This window comes from Nansenia antarctica (assembly GCF_963989245.1).
Source record: "Nansenia antarctica genome assembly, chromosome: 2".
Lineage (NCBI taxonomy): Eukaryota > Metazoa > Chordata > Actinopteri > Argentiniformes > Microstomatidae > Nansenia > Nansenia antarctica.
Window position 1 is genome coordinate 72,048,892 of NC_137675.1, and position 27,527 is coordinate 72,076,418.

Genomic DNA, 27,527 nt, shown 5'->3' on the forward strand with positions numbered 1-27,527 from the left:
ATTAAACAGCGGGCTGAGGCATCGGAAAAAATCAAAAAGAAATTTTCACACATTCGAATGTACGCGAGGGAAAGCAGAGAGAGAAGTGCTTATAATGCAACGCAATGCAAGCAGAATAGCGAGTGCTTACTCCTGCAGGTGGCGCCAAAATGAATGACTCCTGCTGCCCTGGGACCTAAAATACGACTCTTTTAATGAAAACAAACAAACGGTTACATGCACTTTTATTTTAATATTTTCACTGTCCTTTTTTATTTTTTCGTTGGGTAAGCACTGCTTACTATGCTTATATGGACGACACGTCCTTGCCACACACATCACATAAACACACCCTCTGGCATACTGAAACACAATCACCTGTACACACACACACGCACGTGCACTCACACACACACACACACACACACACACAGTCCACTCATATGTGCCCATGATGAAGCACGTCTCCAGGCTCCAAGTCAGGCAGGCTGCTGAGGTAATGGGACATATTCGTCTTCTCTCATTCTCCCCTTCCTCCCTCCCCCTCCCTTCCTCCCTGCTGGCTCCAACACCAAGTCCAGCTCTGTCTCTCCCCACACCTTGACATTCCCTCTTCCCACTCCCTCTCTCTTTACTGACTGACAGTGACTCTATCTTCTCTCCCTCCTGCTTGCTCTCTACTCCATCTCCACACTCCAGACTCACTCGCTCCCTGTGTCTCCCTCCCTCGCTTGCTTCCTCTCCCTCCCTCTCTCTAAAATCCCACCATTGTCCAGAGCAGGGAGCAGAGCACTTTAATCAACTACTCCACAGTAAATGCTGTGTCTCCAATTAAACACCATGCTAGCCATACACATTTTACTATGGCTGCACATAATTATGCTAACTCTCCACTCCAGGCTGGTTCAGCAGCACAGGTTGCTCTCTCTCTCACACACACTCTCACACACACACACACACACACACACACACACACACACACACACACTCTCTCTCTCTCTCTCTCTCTCTCTCTGGGGTGTATTGGAGAGGCAGACAAGAGGGAGTCAGAGGTACTTTCCTTGCCCTTTAACAGACTACAGCTGTGCCCTGTATGGACAGTAAAATGTCTCCATAATGTCACATTTACGATTGATGCATCCCATTCTGTAGTCTGTAGTCTGTAATATGAGGCATGGGGGCTTTCAAAGTGATGTGAAATGCAGCAATTTGAAACTGATTAAACGTTTAGTGAGGTGGAAAAAGCTACAGTGGGGTGGGTGCAATGGTATTTAATCAACCAGTCAAGTGGTTGATTCACAGGTTGTGTGTGGCCTTGGGTCAGATGTAGAGCTAATTAGGGTCTGAGTGATATAGAGCCCTCATACTGGCTGGGATCAGCTCTCTCATTAACGATAGGAGGCACCCTGGCCCATGCTGCTAGCCTAGCAGGGTATCATCAAGGGTGGGTGGGGGTGTTACTGTATTAGGCTTGTCATACCAGAGCTGATGCCTGAAACTGGCAGACACTGATGTAGCCTGTCACTGTGATCAATCAGTATTTAATCAGTGTTTAATCCCACCAAGAGAGAGGGAGGGACTGTGTGTGTGTGTGTGTGTGTGTGTGTGTGTGTGTGTGTGTGTGTGTGTGTGAGTGTGAGTGTGTGTGTGTGTGTGTGTGAGTGAGTGAGTGAGTGAGTGAGTGAGTGAGTGAGAGAGAGCGAGAGGAAGCAGAATTAAACACCCCCTCACATTTACACACACATTCAAGACATTCAAGACGTCCTATAAATTCACAGTTTGTTGTTTTTGAGAAATGCGAATTGTACGTCCAGAATTGAAAGTGAATATCTAATAGCTCATTTTATTGAATTGAAAGTGATCCCAAGTGTATGTCAGCAGATTTGTATATAAAGAACCTTTCGCCTAGCCATCATTTCAGAAGATACAAATACTACACTTGGTGTTATCTAAAGACTGATTCGAGTTTTAATTCCCATATTAGCAAGGTGGCCAAGACAGCCTTTTTTCTTTTAAGAAACATTGCCAAGCTGCGGCCGTTTTTAACTCAGCGGGATGCTGGAAAATGTATTCAAGCTTTTATTTCAAGTAGACTTGACTACTGCAATGCACTCTTTACTGGCCTCCCAAAGAAGTCTATAGAGAGGCTCCAACAACATTTAAAATTCTGCTGCTAGGATACAGACAAAAACTAAGAGGAGAGAGTATAATATGTGATATTATCACTCCAGTCTTAACTGCTCTGCACTGGCCTCCCTACTGTTTAGAATTGACTTGAAAAGTCCTTCTACTTGTGTTTAAAGCACTAAATGGGACTCGCTGACAGCCTATAAAGGGCTCTGCACACAGCGTGCGATTTCTGTTGCGCGTCAACGTTCCATTTTGAAGTTTGAATGGAAGTCTATGAGAACATCGCATTTACCCACACACGGCCCCGATTTTAATCGCACGGCGAACATTCGATTCCATTCATAACAACAATGGAAATTATGGAACGTTGACGCGCAACAGAAATCGCACGCTGTGTGCAGAGCCCTTAAGTCCTCAAGAGCAATCAGGTCCGCTGCTGGTGGCTTATTGGAGGTTACTATCAAAACTCAAAAGAAAGGTGATGCTGTGGAATACATTACCTAAAGAAATCAGGGAAGAAAGCTCAGTAACTTAAAGCACCATTTAAAAACCCATCTCTTCAATTGAACTTTTAATTAGCCTTTTATCTATGTTGCATTATTTGCTGATTTTATTGCATTGATCAATTATCTATGCAATTGGATTGAGTGATGCTGCTTTTTTGCTGGTTTTATTGTGTTGATCAATATGTTTTGTTTTTGTTTCTTTTGCCCTGTACAGCATTTTGAGCTGCATTCTTATATGAAAGGTGCTATATAAATAATGTGAATTATGATTATTATTATAAACACTCTGTTACACACCCTGGCCCAGGTCTAGAGGATAGGTGGGGCACGTAAACATAGACACACAAGGGTGTGAGAACAGGGAAAAACAATGACAAGGAGACAAGTTTAACAGTGTAATGATGATTTATTGTACCAAGACTAGTACAATGCACATGAATTATGAAGGAATAAGGGTCTGAACAGAGAATTGTCCCAATGAATTTACACACACATCCTCATCCACATCCACATCCTCATGACAGAAACAAAAGGCTCTTATGAGGGGAGGTAGTGCAAGGTTTAAATACTCATAGGGCCGTCCTCTGATTGACCATGGAGGTGATGAGGAATGAGGTGCAGCTGAACCAAATTGATTGGCAGAATGCCTGAGAATGATGGAGATAGGTAGAGGGACAGAAACACAACAGAACACAAGACGCAACCAAAACATTGCAACCAAACAACATTATGACAGAGCATCAGCAATCACATTTTCAAAACAACAGAACAATTTCTAAATTGTATAATCAACTGCTATCGCATGAGGCATTGATTCTAACTGCAATGTAAACAAACTAAAGGATTGTGGTTTGTACACGACCACGACAGCACACTGGAACCAACACGTATTTTATCAAAGCGACAACCTCAGCTTTTTGATCTTCATTCAAATAAATCAAATGAGATGAAGAGACAATCGCATGTCTGAGTTCACTTGATGTGCACACTGCTGAGGAGCATTGCACAACACCGAGCCATCCCTCATCATCTACACCAGCAACAGAGCATAGAACCACTACAGCAGAAACCACAAAAGAGACAGGGGGCACTACGACCCCATCTGAGGATTGCATTGCAATGTTTTGGCTTGACTAGCGGGTGTGTCATTGATGTTCAACAACGGTGAAATGTATTTACTTTTTTCAGAATAAAAGTCTGAACATTTTCATTGGTTGGCAACCAGTTTCACCTGCTGCTGTCACATATTGATGTGGCATACACAAGACAGACGCTTGCGCTCAGGAATTTTAACCACAGTCAGTTTCACCTAGCTTCTTCTCCACAAAGTATGGGCCAGAAAAACTTGCTGAGAGAGCTGAGCCGGGAACAGGCAACAGTGCTACATCTTGGTCACCTGGCTGGAAGGAACAACAAACAGCCCTTTTATCAAAGTGACTCTTCAACATTTTTTTGTGAGGAAGCAGGAGCTTCCTTGGCTAGAGCGCATGCATCACGCAATCGCTTACAGACCTGACTCACGTAGTTTAAAACATTTTTTGGCAGGGCGGGAGTCAGACAACATCTGCTCAGAACCCAGAACAAAAAGTAGTTCAGCCGGGCTGAACCCGAGTGACACCCTCATCCCAATCTCTCTCTGTGTCCAAGCAGTATTTGCGCAACATAGCTTTTAAGTGTCTGATGCCAGTGTTTCAGGGCACCCTGTCTCTCTGGATGATAAGCACTAGAGACCTTATGTGTAATGGACAATGTTTTTCACACACTCTCAAACAATTTGGAGAGAAAGTTTGTTCTACAGCCAGTCTGTACTATTTTTGGAAGGTCAAAAGTTCAGAGATATTTGACTACGGCTTTGATAACATTCTTTGCTGTGATGTTATGAAGAGGCACCATCTCTGGGTGTCTGGTAGCACTGCACATGATAGTTTATAAAAAAACTGGTGACCAGTCTTTGTCTTTGGCAACCGGCCAACAAAGTCAACTATAACACGCTCAGTTCCTGCATTACAGGTATCGGGTAGAGAGGAGACAGAGATCATCGTGGGTTAGCGACAACACATGCTGGCGGTACATTCTTGTCAGGACACTTTGACAATACAAGAGGAACACTTGGAACCTCATCGCTAGCAAACACAGGGTATAAAACAGAATCAGCCAAGTCAATCACGTCACTCAGTCGATGTGACTGCGCATGGGTGACAAAGGGGAAAGCTTTGGGGAAATCCTTCGCCAAACCATCAGGCAAAGAGTGGGTATCGGGCGTGTCTAAGACCTCCAACACAGGCATCACTCTTCCACCTGCCTGTCATTTCCGAAAATGAATGCCACACCATTCATTGGGAGTTTGGGTTGAACAGCAACTCTGAAAAATCCGGACACCAGACCAAAAACCAGATGTACTCAATGCAAAGGCACTGACACTAAACCCATTTCAACACCCTGTAACATCACATGTGACCCACAGTACGTTTCATTTGACCAGGGAAGAGCAGTGGTGACGATCAGGGACTGCTCAGGATTTGGACTGTACGTTGATCTTTGGAGGGTTTTTTGGATGCGTGGGGGACTGAAAAGGTTTCTGCTTGCATTTTAGCATAAAACAGTCAGAAATGACATGCCCAGTCTGAAAGCACAATTAATGCGATGGGAACAGATACATATTTTACCTGAAGTTGTTTTATTATTCAGAAAAAATGTGTCAGCCATTATGTTTCTTCAAATCAATTCAGATAAAAATGCCCATTCTGTCTGCAACATAGGACTTTGATTTCATTAACTAGTCGTTTCATTTACTACACATTTTTGAAAAGTGATCGCTATTCTGTAGCCGTCCCCACCGAGTCAGTGCTGCCTTGATGCAAAACTCCTCGCAAGAGTTTTTACACAGATCAAATGTGTTTGTTTGGCAGTTCACATTACTTTTGAAATGTGACCTATATTTGACCTACATTGATTCCAGTGTGAACATTCCACGGCCCTGAACAGACCCACATGTGTAGAAGGACAATAACAATGACATCAGGATGTCACGCGCAGCGCACTGTTTACGGAAGTAACCATGGACTGGGGTACTGGATTTAGCGTTTATAGACTGGCTAGGCTGTAAATTGTCAATCCCATCTGGCAACCCTGCTAGAGTGACGTAAAAGTCGCATTAAACGCGACTTGACAGTTCAGACGCGGGCGCATTGCTAAATATCAGATATGTATCCAATATAATACCACCTCTGAACGCGACCCAGGTCGGATTTGAAAAAGTCTGATTTCATGTGACGGTCATGCATAAATCAGACCTGAGTCGCATGTCGGCAAAAAAATCGGATTTGGGTAACATTTCACTGCCGTGTGAACGAAGCCCTAGTGAACTGCAGTAAGGTAAACACATCCAGAAACGCAAAATCAGCATCATTGGAATTTAAGATATTTTTCTTTATTTTTAATATCTTTACTGTAAATAGTTTCTGATTCCAATGCAAAACAAAATCTTTCGATTTATCAAAATTAAAAAATCTGTTTCTGACAGTTCATAAAACTGTTAAGTGAAATGTATTATATATGTCCTCAGTTGTATATAGATTGTGTTTATTCTATGTCCAGGTTAATTAATAATTAATTAATTAATGCACTTGTCCAGTTGTTGTCTATTCTAAATTAGTTCGGCTGAGCGAAAAAGATATACCAGTGGTGAGGTAGAAAATAAAACCATGCCCAAGGGCAAAACAGTTCATCGACTCTGTCCAATATTGTTTCTCTCCGAGTGCAACGTAGGTGGAAGCTGGAAGCTCCGAGTGCAACGTAGGTGGAAGTTAACAATTAGTTAAGTTAAAAATGAGAAATAAAAATAAAGAGAGAGAGAGAGAGAGAGATGAACCGTGCAGTATGAAGATGTGGAAATATATTTGATAATTAATGATATGCCAATTATAATTGTATTATAATTAATGTAACAATTTAAAGTGACTATCTGAAAACAGATGCAGATCATTTTGTAGGTTGAACAGATATAGATACAGATAATGACATCTCAGTACACCCCTATGAGAGACTACAAAGCGGCTAGAATGAGGAGGAGGTAACACCGGCCTACTCTCTGTGTCAGCACAAACTCCTCCGCCAGCATAGCTGCCTGTGACAATAATGTCACTTTTTGTTCCTTCAAACCAGTATACATCAATGTGTTCTGGTAAACAGTTTTCTAGTAAAAAAAAATCAGTTCCTGTAGAGAATTTAAATTAATTGAAATAAAAATCTGTTACCTTACTCTCGGTATGCCATTTATCAAACGAGAGTTCCTTTCTCTCTAGTGAATTTAACATCTGTTCTCTAGCGAATTCAAGTCTGGCGAGAATACTTTTTTTTTAGAACTAAATCTCTGTCTATAGGCTTCAGGGACAAGCTCATAGGCGTGTAAAATAGCAGCCGTAACCACCACATAGACAAGACTGTCATCCAGAGATAGTGCAGCCAGCACCTCTGGTGCTTTACCAGAACGTTTGCTGCACTGGAGAAAGAGAGGCTTGTGGCCATGGCAGAGTAGCTGTGACGCATTCAAAAGGAATGGGGGGTACTAAGGTGCCTACTAATATAGGCATGCCTATTAATATTAAAAGTGTTGGAAGGAGGGGTGGTTGAAGATGACACCCTCGCAGGAAGGCAGGCACGGATGCAAACCTTCCCTCACTGCCACTAACTCAAGCTGCCGCACTCTGACTTTGCACTTTGCACTTTCCATCCTACGGATCTCCAGCTTATCCTGCCATTCTTGAGCCCTGACCTCCACCTCCAACTGCAGCCCGGGCCAGCTGGACCATCAACCTAGCATCAACACTTCACCCAAGGGAGGAAAGTATGGATCAGAAACCCAACACAACACAATATACAACCAAAACATTCGTAACAACACACACACTTTACTATACTATGCATGATGTACATATTTAAGAAGTGCTGCTCACATTTGTCATTAGGTACATAGATTTGCTACTTGACAACACACACACACACACACACACACACACACACACACAGACACACACACACAGACAGACACACACACACACACACTCACACACAGACACACAGACAAACACAGACAGACACACACACACACACACACACAGACACACAGACACACACACACACACAGACACACAGACACACACAGACAGACAGACACACAGCCACAGCACATTGATGTTGTTCCACACATTATCCTTTCGCTTTTGTGCAGAATTGTGTTCCACACTGAGGTTCCCAGTCCTCCCTGCGGTCATTCATCACCATGCCAGTCAAACGCTGACTCTGGTCCCTGGAGTGTCATGGTAATGCAGTCTCTCTCTTTGCAAGTGAGTGTGTGTGTGTGTGTGTGTGTGTGTGTGTGTGTATGCTTGCATGCATGTGTTTCATTTTGATTAATATTTAGATGGGGATATGCATTTTTGCCACTGCAGTGACAGAGAGCAAAGAATCGGAGGGATAAAGTAGAGAGAGAGAGAGAGAGAGAGAGAGAGAGAGAGAGAAAGAGAGAGAGAGAGAGAGAGAGAGAGAGAGAGAGAAAGGAGATAGAAAGAGAGAGAGGGAGAGTAAGGCAACAGGCAGTGGGCAGTGGGCAGAGCTCAGGACAGCAGCTTGTTGTAGGCTGTCAACATGATTCTCCTTAAGCACGCAGGTCAAATGAGGGTCACAAGACTTTGAGTACACAATAACAACAGAGAGCGGCGAGGTAGTCACTATTGAAGATTCACTCCTGATGGATCCAACAGAGAGATACTGCAGAAAAGAACTGCAGTTTGCCCTGTCAGAGATTTCCAATAGACACAGACTGTTCAAGATTCCCTACTGAGGGTTCCAAAGGAGAGTGACTAGATAGGGTCAGTCAACAACAGCCTCATCACTGAGTCACTACAACATCAGACTCACATCAGTGTCACCAAAGAGCACCACTGCAAAAAAAATCACTGAAGCCATCTTGTGATACGCATTGTTGCTTTTCAATTAGTGTTTGTGCCGTGAACGTGTCTCGAGATGAAAAATGAGAATGCAGATCCATCTGGGCGTACAACAACAGAATCTGGCATCCTTAACTGCAGAGGATTCACAGCTTCCAGTTTTTAAACACAGCTTTGCCTTTGATATTTTTCCTTAATGGCAGGAATTATTGCTCTCCTCAAAGGGAACATCATCAAAGTAGAATATGTCTGGAGGCATATTTCTACCGCTCTGCCTGTGTACTACGTCGGTGTGACTACATGCTAACAACAACAATAACATGGGAAAACTCATTAGCATCAACCTGTACATCCAATCAGTGCCTGAACTGGAGAACCTGTGACCTGACTGACCTACAAGCTGTGGTTGGAGGCACGAGCTGCCGTTGTGTCACGTTTCCCCATGTGTTTAGCCCAGAGACTAGGGACTAGGGGGACGAGACCTGTAAGCATTGATGCTACACTGTGGATGGAATACAGGAGAGAACAACAAGACACATGCAGTGTGCATATGTGTGTGTGTGTGTGTGTGTGCACGTGCGTGCACGTGCGCTTCAAGTGGTTACGCAGCACTGACTGTAGACCTGTCAACCTGTAGACGGAAGTGCAAAGAAATATCCCAAAGAAAAACACAGCGAGGGACTTAGAGCACCGCAGCGTGGGAGGAGAAAACATCAGCTATCAACACACATCAAGTCAACCCCAAAAGCTGAAAAACACAAACTGTCAACTGGAATCTTTTCCTGACCAAACACGGGAGGACATAGAAAGCTCCGACAAGCCACAGCCGCGGCCCCCTGGGTGGGGTGAGATCACTCCTGAGCTGCGCGCGGCGGCGGACGTATCTGACTGAGACCAGGCCGGGACCTAGACCTCAGTGAACACAGATGGGTGTAGTACGATGAGGCGTACTTACGGTTTTGAAGTCCCGGTGGCCGCACTCCTGGCCTTGGTAGCGGCAATAGAGCATCATCTCCTTCAGGTCGTGGCCCACCCTCTCCGTGAACTCTCGCATACTGAAGGGCTTGGGCCTGTAAGCAGTGAAGTTGGCCCTGTCCGTGAGGAAGGCCAGCACGTCCGGCTCGGCCAGGTGGGGCTCAGGGATCCTCAGGTGGACGTCCAGCAGGGCCAGCAGCTCCCCGGCGTGGTACAGGTCGTTGCGGGTGAGGCGGTTGAAGCGGTAGGCGTTCAGGTTGCACACGGTGACGGCCGGGAACACCAGGCTGCCCGACACCACCGCGTCCACGCTGGTCACGTGGGGATAGGACAAGAAGTAGGCCAGGCGCTCGGCACTCTCCAGGACCAGGACTCCGAAGCAGGAGAGCAAGGCGGCGGCCCAGAGCAGGCGGCGGGGCGTGGGCCGTCCGTAGGGGAAGATGTGGCGCAGGCCGTGGAGCGTGCTGCTGTGGGAGAACACCTGCCAGGAGGAGGGGCGCAGGCTGGAGCTCTCGCGGCTTCCCTCACTGCCACAGCTCTCCTTCAGGTCCATCATGACCCCCTCCGGCCCTGCAGCCAAGTAGCCTACAATACACACGCCAAGACACACACACACACACACGCATATACATACACACAGAGACAGGGAATGTCAAAGAGTACCCTTAGAAGATGCAGCCACAGCACAGCAACCCATAATCACATTTTCTGTAGAGAGAGATAAAGAGAGAGAGAGAGAGAGAGAGAGAGAGAGAGAGAGAGAGAGAGAGAGAGAGAGAGAGAGGGAAAGAGTATGCCCCAACACACACCTGCAGCACAGAGAAAAAGAGAGCAAAACAAAGCCACTCACAAGAAAGTATCAAGCCAAAGACCTACAGGCAAGAGGAAGAAGACATGAGCCAGAGATCCTCATAGCCACAGTCACCTCTCAAGAGAGAGAACATAAAAACAGAGAGAGAGAGAGGAGAAGAGAAAGCTGCTCCTTCAGGGCATCCCTTCTTCTCCCACCCCCCTCCATCCTCTGTCCCTTGAGCTGATAGTGACTGTTGAATGCTAGCCTCACTGTGTCTCATACTAACTCCCCCTCCCCTACACCCCCACCCTCCATCCCACCCTACCCTCCTCCAACCCTCTCTCGCTCTATGTGACTCTGTGTTTTCGTTGACAAAATCCCAGAGGTAAGTCCACCGTGACAGAGAGTCACTTAAGCCACGAGCCAATCAAAGCCGCCTCTGTGTATTCAGTGTCCCCACTTCTCTCACACACACACACACACACACAAACACACAGAACATACATACACACATGCACAAATACAAAAACAGCCAGCTCTCTTGATCAACCTGTACGACTAATGACAAGCCTAAGCACCTCTCGTTCAGCCTAGCGAGATGACATCCAGTATGTGAGTGAGTGTATGCGAGTCTAAGAGAGTGTGTGTGTGTGTGTGTGTGTGTGCGTGTGCGTGTGTGTGTGGGTGTGTGTGTGTGTGTGTGAGAGAGAGAGAGAGAGAGAGAGAGAAGGGGAGGGAGTCGGGGAGGGACGGAGACAGAGCCGCCGATGATCAGAGCCGCCAGTTAGTCGCGCATGCCGATCCAAACTCCTCCCGCTCTCCTCTGGCCAGACGCATCTGCTCTCCCTCCTCTTCCCAGCTCATCCGTGGAGGCAGTGAACAACAGTGGAGCCTGGAGAGACGGGAAGCGCACACACACACACACACACACAGACACACGCTCGCGCAGAAATAGAGAGTGAGAGAAAAAGAGAGGGGGCAGAGCACGCTTACTCTCCTCGCTCTTTCCTCCACAGCAAAGTCTCTTATTGAATCTGCTTCTGTTTTTCTATGCCGCTCTCCCTCATTTTTCTTTTTTCCGCCCGCCTGTTTTCATATTCCACATCTCACCACTAACCAAGTGATGGATGGATGTGAGACTCAGATTGTCGGGGAGACGGATGGTAAGGGAAAGGTGGAGGGGGGAGGCGGGGTCACGCACGAGGAGAGGTAGAGAGAGAGAGGGATGGAGAGAGTCAGGAGGTAGGGGCAGAGGTGGGGGCAGAGGGGGGGGGGGGGGGGTGGTGAGGAGGGCTCCGGCAGAGAGAGGGGGTAGTGAGAGAGAGCAAGACACAGAGAGTCTCCACTTCAACACTGATGATAAATGCAGAAGTTTGTGCCCGGCAGGCAAGGATGGCAGCATGATGTCACACAGGGAGAATAACTAATTCATTCAATCGCCGGTGTACAGTATGTGTATCTCCGTGATTGCATCATGTTTGAGGGTTAATCACATGGAGGTGTGAAACCCATGGTGTGTATTTGTATAATGAGTGAGTGTGTGTGTGTGTGTGTGTATGTGTGTAATGAGGGAAGGTGTGGGTTTCTTTAAGAACTGTGCACACAGATGTATAACAGTGTATGTGTTGGTGGGGGGTGTGATGAGAGAGCAGAGCTGCATGTGTGAAGTAACACAAGGTGACAGGGGGGGACAGAGAGAGAGGGAGTACGGAGAGGAGAGAGAGAAGGAGAGTGCCTATGTGTGCTACAATAAGGGAAGAGAAAAGAGTGGAAAGAAAGGAAGAGCACTGTAAACGGAGGGATGCATGTGAGATTAAATAGAAAGAGACATGAAGATCAGGGCTCAGGAGTGATGGTGAGAATGTCTCTATCTGAAGAAGACAAGGATGGAACAATGGCAAAGATACATTTGCACAGTCCAGGCCCCGTTATGTGCATGCCTTGTAAGAAAACACTCTCAGTTACGATATCACAAGTGTAAGCTGCTCTATTTCCCACCTGGTCCGTTAACTCTTTGGTATGCCACACACTATCTTCACCACCACAAACGCACTACCACTGGGCTGGTCTAGACTCCTGCATTGATGATGAACCTGCAACTTGGTTTAGTACTTCTAAAGTCAGCTGGTTGAGTATGTCAATCAATTAGGGTTAGGGTTAGGGTTACTGCTTTACACATTTGGGATAGATCTACATTCTACATCCAAATGTAAAAAGTAGCAAGTCTAGTCACAAACGGGTCTAGTCAATCAGTCATGGGGGACTGTTTTGAAGGGTGAGGCCAACACAATCTGAAGTTGTCATAAAACTGCATGAAGCAACAACAAACATCCAGGGCATCCTGCATGGTGGGTGTTGCTGGTCTGGACCCTATTACCATATTACATTCTCCAAATAACTTAAGGATGATGCTTGCTTTTCAGAACCCAAAAGATTTGCAGTGTTGGTAAATGTATTGTTGTTGGTCTATTTTAGCACAGTCATACTTTTGATTTGAAGCAGGCAAGAAAATTCAAGCTTTGAAAAGAGCCCTCTCGGCCACCCGGGCATTGTCTTTATAAACATGAGCACAGCTTGGAGCTCTGGGAGTGAAGGTGGGACCTACAGTCAAGGACTTATGGTGGCTTACCTAATCGTGACCTTAGAATTATAAGGTTCTATCTCCGTTTAGGGTAGTTCAGAGCACTGGCGGACTCAGGGGGGGCGACCGCCCCTCCTGGTGCCCCCATGGTTGAAAAAAGTCTCTCTTAAGTGCCCTTTTGAATGGCTAAAGTGCCCTTTTGAGTGGCAAAAATGAGAGGATGTGCCCTATTGGCTGCCCTTACAATGGTCTAAACTTGACCATGTGCACTGATGGGGTCCCATGTTGTGCAGTAGGTGCCTTTTCTTTCTTTTCGCCCCTGCCCTTCAAACAGCCTGAGTCCGCCACTGGTTCAGAGATATTGAGCGTCAATGTTTTGTGAGATGGAACCTTTGTATTTTATTCATTACTAACTGAACAATTTCAACATTTTAAAATTAACACCACACAGGCATTAATAAACACCTAAGGGATCAGATTATGCAAAAATTGAGATTTTTGCCACACAAAAGGGCACTTAAGAGAGACTTTTTTCAACCATGGGGGCACCAGGAGGGGCGGTCGCCCCCCCTGAGTCCGCCAGTGCTCTGAACTACCCTAAACGGAGATAGAACCTTATAATTCTAACGTCACGTAATGTCACCGAGTGGGGTGACCCTTTACTCAACACTGTGTCTATGAGGAGACCGAGATTCCCGTACTCTCAACTCCGCATGGCGTTGTTGAACATTCATGAACCTTAGCCTACTTTAACCAGTTTCAAGCCAGGAGCTGCAGTTTCATGGTGACGAGTCACCCGTCAGCTAGATATCCCGCGAAAATGCTGTGCTGCAGACGTGACACTGACTAGACACCCGCATTGGCATAACCCTGTGCAGACATCAATCTGAACACTTTGATGTTTCTTTCATAAGTTATTCAAAACCTATAGGCTAAATTGGTATGAAAATCCCTGTCTAATCCTTAACGGTTGAGTAATCAGCTGATACCTCCTGCTCAATCAACTCACATGCAAAGCTGATTTTGCAAAGCTGTTGACCATCATTTTTAGACACAGGTACAGTGGAGCTGAAGGTGGTGGAGTCCTGAAGCAGTAGTCACGTCGCCCCCTTGTGGCAAACAAAGGTTGGCTATTGCCTGAGGTGCATCTGTGGTCTGACTTTCACATATCTGTGTAACAGAACAGCATTTAACATTCAACATTCTGTTCGGGTAAACAGAACAGCATTTAACATAGGAAAAAGTCTAAAATGGCGATGTGATAATGTTTTGGTATCTAACACTTACACTCGCATGCAAACAGCAGGAAGGAGACCGTGACAGCATAGACAATCTGTAATTTGGTTTGGGGAAAATTAGATCTTGGTTAGATTTAATTGTGTATCAATATAGGATAAGCTTATAAAAAGCAGAAAATGTCACAACCTGAAACGGATCTGTTCACACACACACACACACACACACACACACACACACACACACATTACACACCACACACACCACTCCATCCTATATCAGTCAATCACACCATGTGAAAATGAATTTCGCTATGGTCCCAGGCAGCTGCAGGGTTTGTCAGCTGCTTAACGACTTAATTAAGCAAATCTCCCCCTATTCCCCATTGAGGTAATAAGCAGTTTTACAGGGATTAGTAGTCTCCAGGGTTGAAGATAAAGTATTTATTATTTTTCACAATTTCTATGCTTAGCTAATGCTATCTTAAGGAGATGTTACTTTTACCCATAAAACCAACTGTTAGGGATATACTACAGAGAGTGCAGCTTACTGTATGTGCCTATAACTCTTGAGTCATAGTTTTCATTAAAATTGCATGGCTGTCCCTACATAAGAACCTAGCCTATTACTCAAGTGGGATATTGGGTTGGTTTTTTATGAGATCCATTGTTACATTTACACTATGACAGAATTGTATACACTGATGAGCCAAAACATTATAACAATCAGACCTGTAGTGAACAAATCTGTGCTATAGCAAACTCGGATTCTTTTATGGATAGAGTTAACTTCCCTCTGCTAAAGTAATGAATTGATATATGACATGAAAACAATGGCTTGAATCATCAGTAAACTGTATTTCCAAATCACATGAAAGTTCACAACAAAGATATACAACACAAATAGCAATCCCTAACCAGTCCCGTTTGTCCGCAATGCCGACTATAGCTGGATCAAAGAAAATGAGTCTCAACAACCCTAGCCTATTAGGCCCGTCCACAGGGTTCCAGGCTGAATCAAAGTCATATAATCCAACGCAGGATGGAAAAAACGCACGGCGCAACGAGACGATCAGTCTTAATTAAACCCCCCCAAAAAGGCAATTGCATAAAACCCAAAAGAAAACAAAATAGATCGCTCTCACCCGTTCCTTGGGAGAGATGTGGAACAGCGATGAGCGTAGAGTAGAATAGGGTTGGTCAACACTTGTGATGACCAGGTGATCCACATACGACGGTGATGAAAGAGTCTCGGTGATCTCCGTGTAATAAACTAACTTGATTACACCGCTTCAACGGTTCAAACTTTAGTCCGTCCGTGTGGTAACTTAAGCCGCTGCAATATTAAAACTGGCGCCCTCGTCTCTCCTTCTCTCCAAACATTTCTCTCAAAACAACCCCCTAACCTTGCTTCCTCCTTGACCCCTCCATTATAGTGGACAGGTGCCTCCAAAAGTCGCGTCTTTCCCCGATTAACCCGTACATTGCCAATGGACATAGTATTGAACATAGACAGAAACAAATGACCTTTCATCACACATTACAAGTTTCTTTTTCATTTACCCACACCATATACAACTTTGAGGACATTTCAATTCAATAACCCCTTTCATAAGTTATTTTCTGGGTAATTAATTATAGTGCACCATATACATTTATGGCACATGTGGCAGTGCCACAACATTATGACCACCACCTAAGCCTTATAGTCTTTGTTGCCCTCGTGCATCGCTGAGCCTTGGGCACCCAACATCCTGTCACCGTGTTGTGGTTTGTCCCTCCTCAGACCACTGTCGGTAGGTACTCACCACTGCTGACCAGGAGCACCCCACAAGCCTTGCCGTTTTAGAGATGCTCTGACCCAGTCTGACTATAACAATTTGGCCCTTGTCAAAGTCGCTCAGGTCTTTACTCCTGCCCATTTCTCCTGCATCCAACACATCAACTTCAAGAACTGACTGTTCACTTGCAGCCTAATTTTTCCCACCCCTTGACAGGTGCCATTGTAACAAGATAATCCATGTTATTCACTTCACCTGTCAGTGGCCATAATGTTTTGGCTAATCGGTGTATGTTGACTGTTATCCTCTTGTAGGTCTCTCAGGTTGTGCTCTAGTGAGTGGCAAGCTTGAATCTACCTGAGGAATGGCTCAGGTGTTCTTAGATAGCAGTCACCTGCCAGTGTTTTCAGGCTTCATCTACGTATATATCAAGGTTACTTTCATGCAGTGTTCTTCATCTTCACTCTTTGCTATTGTATATGAACTCTATCATAGGCCTATACTGTCAACTGTAGGCTTCTGCATAAGCCCTAGAGGACGTCTGCTGGCCACCATTGCTGCCATCTCAGACAACTGCCATCATTGTGCAATCCCAAAAATGAGTACCGCACCAAACCAGACCAGCATCTCATTGACTTATAATAATAATAATAACTTTATTTGTATAGCACTTTACATCAAAGTGATTTACAATAGGTAAGCAGCAGTTTAAAACAATTTAAAACAACTATTTCAATTTAAAAACACACACTTTCGAAGCACAAATACAATAGGTAAAAACAACAATTTTAAACAATTCAAAAACAACTATTTCAATTTAAAAACACACATAATTACAACAGCACAAATACACAGCCTATGACATGTAGACAACAGAAAACAGGTGGGTCTTTAACTTATTTTTGAACACTTTCACTGATTCTGCCTGTCTGATATCCAGTGGAAGACGGTTCCAGAGAGTTGGTGCCCGGAAGGAGAACGCACGCTCACCGATTGTCTTTTTTCTAACTCTAGGAATAATGAGCAGGGCAGAGCCTTGTGAGCGCAGAGCCCTTGAGGGCACATATGGGTCGAGAAGGTCCGTTAAATAAGAAGGCGCAGTGCCATTTATAGCTTTGTATGTTATGACCTAACCCCTGTGTGCTAATGTTTCCCATGTCTAATGAGTCTCACCTCAACTTCAAAAGCATAACCTCACTAAGTTTCCACCAAAGATAAAACAAATATTTCTTACCTAGGTTTCAGTTGAAAACAAAACCACCACATACAGGAACTAAGTCTTGACATTTTATCAAATAATTAATAAAGAGCAAAGGTATTCCTGAGATGCTTGTGAAGATAGAATAAGTCATTACACTTTCATAACATCATTAATGGCTTATGAAAAATAATAAGCTATAGGAGATAATTAGGGAATCTAAAATGGGGGAGTGTATGAGGTAGTAGGAGAGGGTGGCTGTGGTTCATTATTACTACACGACAGTGGCGTTGGATGTTGAAGGGTAAAACTAGAATGTGAATATAAACTTCTACTGTGGACTTCACTTGCCAGAGCTGACTAGACCATCCTTTGTTAAATACATAATTGGAATACTTAATTGGAACGCCTGGAGACGAAAGCGCTCTGGCGTAGGAGGTTCACTCCAGCTCAATTACCAGCCGAGACTGTGACAGGGCTCCAAGCTCCACACCTACGCACACACCGCGGCACCTCTGCTGGTAACATTTGGTCAGGTTAGGGAGATGCATGCAGACATTCAACTGGGAGCAAGCGAGAGACGTTGGAAGGTGTGAAAGAGACAATAGGATTGATCTGAATGTATAGCAGTGCCTCTGACAGCAGAGACTGGGGAGGGAGAGGATGGTAGTTTGGTCGGGCCTCAGTCCCTGCTGCAACCGCCTCGGTAAGACCCCATTTGTCAAGCCATGACTTGTTGCCGCTCAGGGCTGCCCCAGACAGAGATAGGCCATAGCCTGACAGAGAAGAAGGGTTTAACGGCGCAAACAGACTAACCCCTAAATTCCCTCCCCTTAAATCTCTGCATGGTGTTAATGCTTGCTTAAGAGGCATAGCCACAGGACGAGGTTAGGAGAGGCTGCAATGTGGGGGTGGAGGCGAGGAGTAGCCTAGAGTAGGAACATGACAGAAATGAGAATTGTACAGATAGTGAAAGGCAATGTATTCCAGCCAGACAAAGGCCCAACACACTGCTCCTATCTCCGTCGCTAGCCTGTTTGTAAAGTTAACGCCCAGAGTCAAATATGACCCTCAGGACCACTAATGACAAATAATTTGTGACTGCCTTGTATAATGATAATAAATTACCACCTGTCAAATATGAATCTGGGTTTGACTAATGTGGGTAGATATTTGTAGGCTATGGTATATTGAGATAGGCTGGAAAGTTATCAGAGCTTGTAGTGCTTATTTTATTAATATCCAAGGATTTGATAGTATTATTAGTATCATCATATTAGTATTATTTGAAAACAGTCAATTGACCGAAAGGTCCGGTCTGATGTGCGCTCTCCACTTTGCACCATAATATGACGTTTTTTTAACCTCATCTTATCCACCTCTTTTTTCTGGTTTTCTGCTCGAAATGACATGCCCACAGTGAATATAGAATATCTCCACAATCACAAGGGCCTTCATAATGATATTGTTATCAAATGAAAGCTAACACCTGTGGGGTGGCTGTAGAAGTGTCAGAATCAAAATCTATGTTACTGTGTCAGAGCAAATAGAGCTAGAACATTATAAAACATCTCAAATTCAGTCTCCGCCTAAAAAAACAACAGCTTTTACAGTGAATATCACCTTGGAAACCTGATAACGAAGCCCAAATCATCTAGGAATCAGTACTCCAGGGTCTTATTAGTACGTGTGCCAAAGTCGATGCTAGTAATGTGAGCAAATGCAACTTTGTACCTGTTTTAGTACAGGTATGTTTAGGCGGACACCTATATGTTTAGGCCATTTGGAGATATGTTGGCACCATCTTTGACCTTTGACCTTTCTCATGTATCAGATTTCTTTTGGGGGGGGATTTTTTTGGGTTGGCCGACCAATGGTATGGAAATTCGGCGTTGAAACCGGACATGACACATTCTCCAGTTGGAGAAAACTGGATGTGACTTAGGCCGTGTTTACCGTCTCTGGAAAAAAATGGTGGCATCGTATAGCATGCAAAGTTGTGAAAAAAATGTGATATCTTTGAAGAGAATTGATCGAGGTAAACTCTTTATATCACTTCGGATGCCCATGGGGGTCCGTTGGCTCCTATGAGGTTAATGATAGCAACGTATTTCTTTAGCCACACCATCACGAGATGAATCGGCGTCACCTTGAAACTCCTAACAATCTCTATTGCGAGACGCACTATTCATCCACATTTTGGGCCAATCAGTGTAATTGTTTAAATACTGCATCTGCATGGCAAGTGGCATCATTCGTCAAAATTGTCCCAGTGTGTGATATACAAAGTGATATACAAAGTGACAGCTCATACGTTTTTGAGTTGTAAATACAGAAATATAATAGGCCACTGACAATAATGGTTCATTGCAGGGGCGGAGCAGCAATTTTAAAAGTGTAACAGTTCTAGGGGTGGGTGGGACATGAGCATTGCAACCCTCCGTCTTTAACCCCTGTTCCAGTCTCCACAACATGCCAAATTAATTATTTAATTAATGCCATGCATTTCTATTTTCTTCACCACCATAATGCAAATAATATTCAAGTTGTTAAATTGTTCAGTTTTTCAAGTCAAAATGTAAGGCAAGGCCAGGCTTTGCAAGTTTATTTGTATGGCACATTTCATACAACAGGGGCTATGCAAAGTGCTTTACATATAGCATTAAAATAAATAATTCGTAAGCTATTCCAGTAAAGGAGCTGCTGGTTAGTAAGAGAACATGTTTAGAAAGTATCTTTAGTTTTTTCTCATAGAAATTTGTGTTTATTGCAAATACTGTAATGGAAGATATTATCCTCATTTTGAAGTAGCTGCCATCTTGTTGTGACATTTTTGTTTATCCCACCCCTTTGTCACCCAACGCTGATGACACTGATGTTTCCAGTTACACTGGTATGAACGCGGGCTGGTTCACCAGACAGCACTAAGGTTTGAAGGTTCCAGAACGGGAACGGTTCCTTGGCGGTGTGAAAGCCCTTAACAGTGGCCTTCTGGATGGTGGGGGTCTTTGGTATAAAAACTGGTTGTCAGTCAGTTGTTGAGTGTTGGAGTGAGGAGCGTGGGCTTTTTCTCTCACAGGAATTCGCAGGAATTTCAAAGCAAATATGGTCTGTTTTTTTCTTCACTCGTTAAGTGACATTCACAATAGACATGTTCACAATGGAGAGCCTATAGAGAGGATATCCAGGGTCAAGAAATCAAAGGAGACCATTTTCAGTAGTGTATTTTTAAACAAAAACTTTTTACATACATTTTCCACTTGTATTGTACACTTGTACATTTCAGAATTTTCAACATAAGTCCTTAGATATATACATACAGTATATACATATTTAACAATTTATTGTGTGCATATACAGCTATGATTCTCAGCAGGGAGTTAAGACTGGGGCTTTGTGATAGGAGGTGCTGTCTGTCTCCGCTGTGTCCAAAATAGTGGGGCTTGTCAGGTGGGGAGGGTTGTGTCTTGGTTGGGCAGGGGTGGCTGATGTCAGAAGCTCAAGGACTCCACAGGTAACTCCCCTAGAAGCTCATCCAGATCATCTGCACAACACAGCCAAAGGTTAGAAGAATGTTGCTGTGTGTGACGCGCACGCGCGCACGCACACAGGCACACGCACACGCACGCACACACACACACACGCACACACACACGCGCACACACACACACACACACACACACACACACACACACACACACACCTGTATCCCAGGTCTGGTCAGTGCCAGCTGGCATTTGGAGAGCCTGACTAGGACCAGCTCCAGAGTCTACTGGAAGCTGAGGGGCTCGATCTTCCTCCCTGCACACCTCATCATCATCGTCGTCGTAGAGCACTTCCATATGAGACACAGGGGCCCCTGGGATGCTGGAGGACTGCCCAGGCGATGACAAGAAAGGCTCCTGAATTAATCACCTCAGTGTTAGAAGAACACATGCAGTATGGCTGACAAACTCCCTTCATTTCCTCAACAACATGTTTTTGTGATATTAACTTAAAACCCCCACTCACCAGTGAGATTGGGGATAGCTGCGTGGATGACAGAGTAACGCCGTCAACAGGGTAGATCTTCAGCAGGTTGTTGGGCGTGACATTCAGATAATGGTTGCGATGGGAGGGCGAGAACACTCCCACCTTTACAGAGACAAAGAAGTTGTAAGATAAAAGAAAATGTCTTGCATTCATTAATACAGCAATGAAAAATCCTGAAAAACAGGGTAATGGCCACATTAATTTAATTTAATGTATTAATTTAATTACTGTATTATCATTTAACAACAGTAGCTAGCTAGCTGGATGGGTAACAACAACAGTAGCTAGCTAGCTGGATGGGTTCCCAAACTTTTGCACAAGGCCTTTTTCATTGTTTTATTATTTTGAAACTGTAAAAAGTTTAAAAAATATATGAATCTTGCGTTAAAATGTGATGAAATGTGTCAGGTTTAACTCTGTACCATTTAGAGGTTAGATTTACTTCTTTTCACTTAGATATTAATTGTTGACTAGGGGTGCCCACATTTCAGCACCCCACTATATTTCATTTGTTACAGTCAGAAAGTGAGGAACAGCTGATGAAAATAAAACATGTTTTCAAAGTCATTGTTAGAACTATAATGACATTATTAAGTATGGTATCAGTACTTGTTATCAAGTACCCAATGTTTTTACTTACCCAAATGTAAGTAAAAGTGGTAACGGTGCAACCCTATTGTAGATCATTTCATATCTCTTCCTCAGTGTTCAGTTTACACTGCTGAGGCCAGTATAGGCCATGGCCACAGGTTAAATACAGTTGGATCATAGATTCTTAACTCATGTAAATTGCTAATTGTGATTTGATGCGTAAATCTTCAGTGATATGTATCCACATAAATCCAAAGAAAAACAAATTGATGAATAGTCTTACCTGTTTGAGGAGCAGTAGAGCTCCTATCTTGAGCTCCCCCAGTCTGTCCTCTAGGAGGCGCCGGTGGACTGTGCCCTGCATCTCACCTACAGGCACACAGACAGATGTATTACGGCTCCGGTCATTGACATGACTTAACAACAAATACAAAAACATAACCACTGTGTTGTGTCTATAATCTTGGTAGGCCCTATATGTCTAATCAGGATCCCTCCAGCTTGGGGGTCTCTGAAGCACATAATGACCAACCAGGTTCAAGAAGTACTCTGGGAGTCTAGGGGAAAGAGAGAGAGAGAAAGGAGAGAAGAATGAAAGCTAGACACCCCAAGGAGAGGACAGACCATATGTCTTGCACTGGGCCAAGGTGTGCGTGAAATCAGGCATAGCACACTAGCTGAACTTTGACTGTGTGTGGTGGGTGAAATCAGGCATAGCACACTAGCTGAAATGCCATGCAGAGCTCAGACACTGAACCCCAAATTGCTCCAAATGAGCGGGCCGGAGCCTTGCATGGTAGCTTGCCGCCGTTGGTGTGTGAATGCGTGTGTGAATGGGTGAATGAGAGGCCATTGTAAAGCGCTTTGGAATAAGGTGCTATACAAGTACAGTCCAGAGCAGTCCAAAAGTCAGGCTTTAGGCACACACAGCACCTCTCAGATACACACATGCATAAGGATGAATGTGTGAGCAGTTAACCGACACCTACAAACATTCCACTAGCGAAAGCATTTCTCTACTGGACACCCATGTGAACAATTAAATGTCTGTGTGTGTGTGTGTGTGTGTGTGTGTGAGAGTGTGTGTGTGGCTGTGTGCACGTGGGTATCTTCATCTCTGTATGTGTGTGTGTGCGTGTGTGTGTATGGAGGGAAACGTACCTGTGGGATCCCTAAACACAGCCGTGGCATCAGCATGAGTGTACAGAATGCTCTTCAGGATCACCGCCATGTTGGGGACCTTGTTCTTCAACAGTTGTTTCAGGGCAGCCTGGGCAGACAGAGAGAGAGGGAGGAAGAGACGGGAGAAAGAGAGGGGAATGAAAGGCAACAAAGAGTTCCATGAACAAACAAGTTCAAACACCTGCTTATCATCAACTTGAGTCAGTTAAAAGAGTTAAATTATTCATTCCAAAGCGCCATCAGCAGAGGCACATTAAGACAGTGAGAAACAAGAGAATAACCATTAGAGTGATTGATGAGTCACCATGCTTGGGATAATAACCACACACACACACACACACACACACACACACACACACACACACGGGCCAGTCATTTGTCCTGATTATACTGATTGACCGCCACTATGGAGACAAGGACCATTACAATAGAATAAAGAAGCTGCCCCCTCTGAGAGCACAAAACATGCTCATGAAGACCAATATCCAAAGTTGATGCATGTATGATGCATGCGTTGATGCATGTGTTGCATGTATGCGTTCTATGTAATATTGCGTATTGAATACTGCAGCGAACGGTGGGGTAGAGCAGCCTGCCCCAAACGGGTCTCGAACACACAACCTTCTGCTCCCCAACCGGCCGTGCTAACCGCAACACCAAGAGTTAAATGCTCCTAACAGGCTGACAGAGTTGTTACAATATTAACTAGCTAATGGTCAAGAATAAAGTGAGTGGTGTAGGCTGAACATGAATAAGGTGAAGTACTGATCACCTTGCGAAGCACCATAACTACACTGTAAGAGTGTAGGAAGCATGAGGGGTTCCTTTCGTCCAATCCCATCTCTGCCTTCATCGTTGCCCACGGACCTCCACTGAACTCTTCTTCCTCATTCTGCGAGCTGGGAACCTGGACACAGGTTTAAACACAGAACCCACACACATAGATAGACATAATCACAAAAACACGACAGACTCAAACACTAACATGAATACAAGAGCATCAAACAGAGACATACAACTCTTTCAATGTGATTTGAACAAGAATATAAAACAAATAGGCAAACAGTACAGTGTGTTCATGCAGGCACTGTGTGTTGAGATAGTGAGGGTGTCACAGTGACATCATTCTGAGAGTACCTGGCTGGGTAGTCGAGCGATCGCACCATGTGCAGGCGTCTGTGGAATGGCCACCACAATGTCATCCATGCTCTGCCCAGGAACCTGCCAAGAGGAGAGAAAAGAGCAGCATAGCATGGTAGTGTCTGCTGAGTTTAATCAAACAACTCATTTAAAGAGCACACAGGGTGCATGTAATGCCACCCAACAATAAACATACTGTACTTTAACATGACCTAAAGTGGACAATTGTTTTGATACTGGCTAAAAAAGTGTATCTTGCTGCGATGGTCCACAGTCCACACCCCAGGTTCCTACAGTTGACATGTGGATATCACAGATATCGGCCCTTCTCCCTCTGGAGAAATTGACTCATGATCTCAACCAAAATCGAGAGACTTTGGAAACCCTTACATACTTTCTTAGAGAAACTGTGACCTTCTTGTCTGTCCCTGGAGGGCATTGACTGATATAAATGGTCAATTACAAAAAAAAGAAGGGGAACAGCAAAAACAATACAAAAATTAGTAACATTATTATTACTAATGGGAATGGTGAACAATGAGCCCCAAAATACTAACGCGACTAATGAGATTGCATTTCTCAATCTGACACACACACACACACACACACAAAATAAGTCTCACCTGTGTAGGCAGGAGTCCAGCAGGGCCAGGGAAGCGGCGGGTCTTGGGCCGGGTGTGGTCAGAGCGGGACCTCTGGGGTGTTTTGTTGGAGTCAGACACCAGCTGGACCAGGTGGCTGGTGAGGATGGGCGTATGGAAAGAACGGGGGGTGAGAGAGGGGGATGACATGGGCCAGCCTGACCTCACAGAAGCTGCTGGGGATATCGGGTCGAACAGGCCGTGTCCCTGTGGGAGAGGGGAGGCCCACTGTCTCTGTAACTGTGAAGGCCCTCTGACGGGCCTGGGGGTGACATGCCTGGGAAAGGGACTGGACATGGGTGAAGCCATGGTCAGGTTATGAAACACTGGGCTCTGAGGTGGGGCTGGGAGGTAAGCAGAGCATGCTGGGCCAGGAGAGGGGATGGGGACCGTGGATGTGCCCCTGGGGGGAAAGTTACTACCAGACAGGCAGGATGTTGGATTGGAGGACCTGAAATCTCTTAGCCCCACACTTGTCACTGTTTGAGTCCCACCATAGGCTGAATGGCGTAGCCTTTTGGCTGGAGATACAGGATCATCACTAGGCATGGCTGGAGCTGGGGCTGGGGCTGGGGCTGAGGCAGGAACTGTCTCTAGGACCTGGGCCCCAGTGCCCTCGGTCTCATCCAGGTCTGCCAGGTCAATATCCCAATCATCAAAGTCGTCCTGAGGCAAGGGAGCGTCTTGCTGTCCTCCAGTGTTTGAATGATTCTCTTGGACTGCTGCTGAGCTCAGTCCAGGAGCTGTACACTGCCCCCTGCTCAGTACAGGGGGGTGGAGAGGGGGTGCGGGGGATGAGCGCAGTGAAGTAGATGTAGAGAGCAGTCTCAAACCTGACGCAGTAGTCTGTCCAACCCTGTTCTGTGTGGTGTTCTGTGACCCTGAGCCATTCTGCAGGGCAATATGGCCTAGTGTGCCTTCTGCGGATGGTCGGTGGAGGTTTTTCTGGAATTCAGGAGCAGCATTTGAGGCACGCAGGACACAGGTGGGTGCCGTAGTGGGCACATTGGCAGGACCAGCCACTGGTGGAATGACCCAGTCTGTCTCCAGTAGGTCCTACAGAAACCAAACACACACTATAAAGCAATGGACAGAATACAACATACACAACAGCTCACTCACACACTGAATAATCAGATCAATATTGTAATCAGGTGCGCTAGAACAAGTTCGGTTGGGATTCACCTCATCATCGAAGTCATCCCCGACGTTAAATAATCCATTCCACTTGGAAGTCTATAGAGAGGGACACAGTTATTCGATATAAGCTAATTAGATCATATCGTGAGCTTAGAATGATAAGGTTCTATCTCCGTTTAGGGTAGTTCAGAGATATTGAGCATCACAGTTTTTACATTCCATTATGTTTTATGAGATGGAACCTTTGTATTTTATTAATTACTAACTTAAAAATGTAAACATTTGAAAGATAACACCACACAGGCATTAATAAACACCTACTGGATCAGATGATGTAAAAAAAAAACTCAATTTTGACCAAAATGGAGATAGAACCTTATAATTCTAACGTCACGATATGTATTAGCTGGCTAAATGAGTAGTGAAGAAGTTCTAGTGTTAGTCTAGCGAGAACTGGCTGGACTCTCAGCTTGAGCCTTCCTTCCTTACCATCGCAGTCATAAGACGTTGATCTCGCGTTGAATGTCTTGACTGATTATGACAATACTAAATGTAAAGTCGATAACCACAGAACGTGTAGTGTCACCATGATCTACTAGCCCGTATTCGCTATAAAAACAACTCTACACAGATTAGGTGCAAGCTGTGGCTTGATGTGTGAGGTTGGCGCCGCCACGTTCAAGTAGAACGTCACTACGTCACTACGCAATCAATGTTTACGTTGCGTGCTGCTGAGAAAGGCTGCGTTCCAAATCGGCCCCCTGGTGGCCACTAAACCAACCCTCCAGCAGAATGTCTTGCTCCACCAGAAATTGCTCATCGCTGGTCCCCATAGCAGCAGGGTTGGTAGAATGTCACCATACTACTAATAGCTATCCTATGCTCTCATTATCTGTTTGATGGGTCCTTCAGTTTTACTTTACTGTCCCAGATGGGAAACTTGGCTTTCAGTCAGGAGTCACAATTCACAAAAGCATACAACATACAAATATTTGTGACAGCTACTGGTGAACGTGCAAAAACCACACGCCCACTTGAAGGGGTCAAAAAGTGAAAGTGAAAGTTATTGTGTTTTCGTTTTTTTTTTTTTTAAACACAAACTTGAAGTTTTAAAGTAGCCTACCCACTAACAACAGTTTAATGATCACTAAATACTTGTAATTTGTGGATTGGATTCACTGTTCTCGTTTTGCTACCGGTAAGTGAAAATGACTTATAAACATGATACTCAAAAGCAAGGACTGTGTGATCGTCTAATTATGTGTAGTTATGTGTTTTTTAGCATGTCGATGTTCTCTCAGCATGTTGTGATGTCATAAAAACGCAGTTATAGTTATAGTAGTTAGTTCTTCAGTCTCTTTTTGAACGATATTTAGTTTTTTTTTCTTAAGGGATATCAAGAGGTAAATGATTCCAAATCGTACTGGCTCTATAACGCACCTTTTTCAGGAAGAAAAACGGGGGGGGGGGGGGGGGACAATTTAACTCGAGACACAACAGGGGGGGAGAAGAGATAAAGAGATATGGTGGCCATAGGACCCTACTGACAGTGAAGTCCTAGCGGCCGATTTTATATTTAGAAAAGGAGGAGGGAAAAGCGCAGTAAACACTTGTGCAATATCGCCATCTGCTGGCTACCTTTGGTAGTGGTGGCCGAGTATCAGCTTGCATTCCC

At 44.7% G+C, this 27,527-nt stretch overlaps 2 protein-coding genes across 2 annotated transcripts in view; both read right to left on the reverse strand.

Moving 5' to 3' along the window:
- Positions 1-10,091, reverse strand: part of asic2 (acid-sensing (proton-gated) ion channel 2) — a gene marked incomplete at both ends in the record, with an annotated part of 282,422 nt that extends 272,331 nt beyond the window's left edge. Inside the window, one exon of the mRNA XM_080524113.1 lies at positions 9,519-10,091. Coding sequence (XP_080380239.1) covers positions 9,519-10,091 — 573 coding nt within the window. The remainder of the gene's footprint in view (positions 1-9,518) is intronic.
- A 10,526-nt stretch (positions 10,092-20,617) lies between these two features.
- On the reverse strand, positions 20,618-26,353 carry hrob (homologous recombination factor with OB-fold; the record flags this gene model as incomplete). The annotated part of the gene is made up of 10 exons (XM_080523378.1): positions 20,618-20,670; positions 20,830-21,028; positions 21,138-21,260; positions 22,033-22,118; positions 22,911-23,019; positions 23,704-23,838; positions 24,069-24,152; positions 24,695-25,657; positions 25,898-25,948; positions 26,342-26,353. 10 exons carry the CDS (start codon positions 26,351-26,353, stop codon positions 20,618-20,620), a joined length of 1,815 nt encoding a protein of 604 aa, XP_080379504.1.
- Positions 26,354-27,527: the final 1,174 nt, after the last annotated feature.